General features: G+C 36.5%; 1 protein-coding gene across 1 annotated transcript; it reads left to right on the top strand.

The window, feature by feature from the left end:
* Window positions 1–2,167: 2,167 nt before the first annotated feature.
* On the top strand, window positions 2,168–2,765 carry LOC120191613. Its single transcript, XM_039194532.1, has 2 exons — window positions 2,168–2,256; window positions 2,342–2,765. Exons 1-2 carry the CDS (start codon window positions 2,168–2,170, stop codon window positions 2,763–2,765), a joined length of 513 nt encoding a protein of 170 aa, XP_039050463.1.
* The last annotated feature ends 1,022 nt before the right edge of the window (window positions 2,766–3,787 follow it).

The following is a 3,787-nucleotide window of genomic DNA, read 5'->3' as shown; positions in this document are numbered from 1 at the left end:
CTCCACAACGGAGGATATCGTACCAACGGATCCACGATTTCAACTCCACAATGGAGGATATCGTGCCCACACATCCACAGTTTCAACTTCACGACGAAGGGAATCGTACACACAAGCAACATCTATCTCTAGATTGGATTTCAACTTCACGACGAAGGATATCCAACTCAAAGAAGGAGTGTTTGTCAATAAACTTTCCAGTTTCAGAGTCAATTTTAACTTCATGACGAAGGATATTGGCCTTGAAACAATGCAACTTAACTTGGATTTCAACTTCACGACGAAGGATATCCAATTCAAACTTCATGACGAAGGGGCCATCACGATTTCAACTTCACGACGAAGTATATCGTGTCCACCAGCAACAATACAACTCCTGGATTTCAACTTTACGACGAAGGATATCCAAATCGAGGCTCAACTTCACAATGAATGGGTCATTCACGATTTCAACTTCACGACGAAGGATATCGTGCTCATTTGCAGCTTAGCTCAAGGCAAGAAGGGCTATCTGCTAACAAAAAAACCTTCGAGTTTGATTACACTCAGCTCAAAGACACATAATTTACAGCATAACTCAAGGCTAGAAGAGTTATTTTCCAACCAAGACCTTCGAGTTCGATTACACTCAGCTCAAAGGCACATCATTTGCAGCATAACTCAAGGCAAGAAGGGTTATCTGCCAACCAAAGACCATCGAGTTCGACTACGCTTAACTCCAAGGCACATCATTTGCAGCATAACTCAAGGCGAGAAGGGTTATCTGTCATCAATGACTTTTGAGTTAGACTAAGCTCAGCTCCAAGGCACATCATTTACAACACAACTCAAGGCTAGAAGGGTTATCTTCCGACAAAGACCTTTGAGTTTAACTACACTCAGCTCAAAGGCATATCAATTGCAACATAACTCAAGGATAGAAGGGTTATCTGTCAACAAAGACCTTCAAGTTCGATTACACTCAGACATATCAAATTTAAAGCATAGCTCAAGGCAAGAAGGGTTATTTGACATCAAAGACCTTCGAGTTCGATTTCATTCAGCTCATAGGCATATCAACCGCATGGCAGCAACGATGAACTACCTTCTGGAAGAATTTTCAAGCCGATGTCTTTAATCGAGAAGAAGACCAAGGCCCAATTCTAGGCTCAGCCTGAAGCCCAATTACAGTTACTCCCTAACAAATGTATCAAGCCTCAAAAACAAAAAAGGACTGGACAAAAACTGGTTGTCTTTTTCCTCTTTGTCCTATTCTTGTTAACACAAGAATGCGCAAAGAGGGGCAGTTGTAATAACCAATTTTTGTCCATGCTGCAGTACCCCATGCCAGCTTCACCCACTCTTCATACACTCATCTCGTGACCATACTTGTCGGCCACCAATACAACACACTAACGCTTCACCCATGTTCAGCTCCACCATGATGTGTCGCTGCCTATACCGCTTCACCCATATTGCTCCATTATTGTTTGTTTTTTTCTTCCTCTGTAAGGGTATAAAACCCAGGCACTAAAACAATGTAAAGGGGGGGATTTTGATCAATAAAAATACAACAATCGAATATATTTTCAGGAATCAAAAACTAGAATCGAAAGCAAAATATTCAAAGGATAATTTTAACCAATCAAATGTAAGTAATTTGAATCGAATATCCAAATTGTAATTTCAATTTCAATTTTCGCAATTAAGACAACCGGCAAATTAAATGGTACCGAAAGGGTAATTCAAGGGTGCTAATCCTTCCTTGATTGTAACTGACTCCCGAATTGGATATATTTCTGGTAAAACGCAGATCAAGTAAGATGGTATCCGATCAACCAAATTTTTTACGAAAAATAAATGATCGGTGGCGACTCCCAATATTCTATTCCAAGTCGAAGCCGAATTTCGAACCCACCCGAGAGGCGGTCGCTACACAAACGTTGCGTTAAGGCTTAAGCAAAAGGGGTGATCTTTTTACGTAAATCCTTGGTTGCCAAAGCCACTTGGCAATCGATAATCAAAGAATGTTTACACGAATTTCTCACAACCAACCTAAAGGACCGGCTATTAACTAGAATTGAGAAGAGGAAACAATATCCAGTTAATGGAGAAGACTGGGATATCTTATTTGTAGCCATTGTTTGGAACCTCTGGAACTTTAGGAATAAGTTAACTTTTGAACCAGATGGCTCTCAAGGAGACTCAATACCGGAGAGGAGTAAAAGATTGGTGTCTTCCTTTACCCAAGCAAAACTATCAACTAGTTCCACACAGGTGATAGCCGATGCAGCAACACGGGTGATGACCAGATGGAATAAACCCCCCGAAGGTTGGTAAAGCTCAATACTGATGGCTCCAGGAAAACACACGATGGTAACGCAAATTGCGGGGGAGTGATACGCAATGAGGAAGGACGATGGATGCTCAGATTTTTAAAACACATTGGTTGCTGCTCGATTCTAGAAGCGGAGGGAGTATATGAAGGCTTACATAGGGCTTGGAATAGGGGCGCTCGGAAGGTAATCCTTGAAACTGATAGCTTGGAGGTAAGGAACCTATTCCAACAAGATAACGATAGAAATAGAACTACCACTTTACATCACCACATAGAGAGCCTACTAAAGAGAGATTGTGAGGTCAAATTCGAACACATTTATCGAGAAGGAAGCAGGATAGCCGATTGTACGGCAAGACTGGCCGGAGATGGAGATGGAGGAATAAAGCTGTTCGTCACATCACTGGAGGCAGTCCTTGATCTGCTCCAGGAGGAAGGAGGCATTTAGTCGTTTTGTTTGATTTCTTAATTTACCAAAAAAAAAAGAATAAAAATATTTTAAAGGGTAAAGTATAGTAATGGTCACTGAACTTTTCTAAAGTTTTCATTTAAGTCCCTCAACTTTTAAAACTTGCAATACAATCCCCCAACATTTAGTCCGTTTATAATATGGTCCTCAACATTTAGTCCGTTTGCAATATGATCCCCGATGTAACTATTGGGGGACTGTATTGCAAGTTTTAAAAGTTGGGGGACCTAAATGAAAGCTTTAAAAAAATTCAGTGACCATTACTATACTTTACCCTTTTATTTACGACATTTAAAAATTAATTTGATTTGATTTATTTTTATTATATTTGATTTAGTTTTTATTTTATCATTACTTAAGTATATTTAACATAAATTTTATTTACGACTTATAATTTATAATTATAATTATTTAATTGGTAAAATACTCGGATATGCACTTAATTCTAGGTTTGGTTTTATTTTTACCATCGAACTAGATTTTTTTTCAATTAGTCATTCAATTATTAAATTACAATAAATTAAAGTATTAACCGGTAATATTTGACAAAAACAATGATATGATAGTTAAGTAAATTAAGGTAATTATAGTTTTTTATCTTCTTTATTAACATGTTCTATCAATTTAGTTTTAATTTTAATTAGAAACAATAAATTTAATTATTCAATCAGATGATAATATGTGTCGCAATCTGAATAATAAAATTTTCTTTTAGTTAATTAATTTATCCTAATTAGATTATGACATAAATCACAGTTTGATAAATTAAAAATTATGAAATTGAAGTTAACACCAAAGAGATCAAACTCAGGACACATTGGAGAGATTTGAGAGCTCCATTAAAGACAAAAAAAAATGACATTAATCCAAATATAAATTACACCCGTGATCACATGATCAGTAGATTAACTTTATTAAATTAAAATAAAATTAATATCAAATTAATAGAATAATAAGTAATGAGAATCAAATATATAATTATATTAATTTTATTAAGTATA

Source organism: Hibiscus syriacus, unplaced genomic scaffold (assembly GCF_006381635.1).
Source record: "Hibiscus syriacus cultivar Baekdansim isolate YM2019G1 unplaced genomic scaffold, ASM638163v2 tig00116970_pilon, whole genome shotgun sequence".
Taxonomy (NCBI): domain Eukaryota; kingdom Viridiplantae; phylum Streptophyta; class Magnoliopsida; order Malvales; family Malvaceae; genus Hibiscus; species Hibiscus syriacus.
This window is presented reverse-complemented; position numbering and strand designations above follow the sequence as displayed.

What these genes read in the sequence shown, in the direction of transcription:
- LOC120191613 (XM_039194532.1), top strand. Translation starts at nt 2,168, where the DNA reads ATGGCTCTCAAGGAGACTCAATACCGGAGAGGAGTAAAAGATTGGTGT. An exon ending in TATCAACTAGTTCCACACAG is followed by an intron (nt 2,257 to 2,341) that starts GTGATAGCCGAT and finishes TGATGGCTCCAG; the next exon opens with GAAAACACACGATGGTAACG.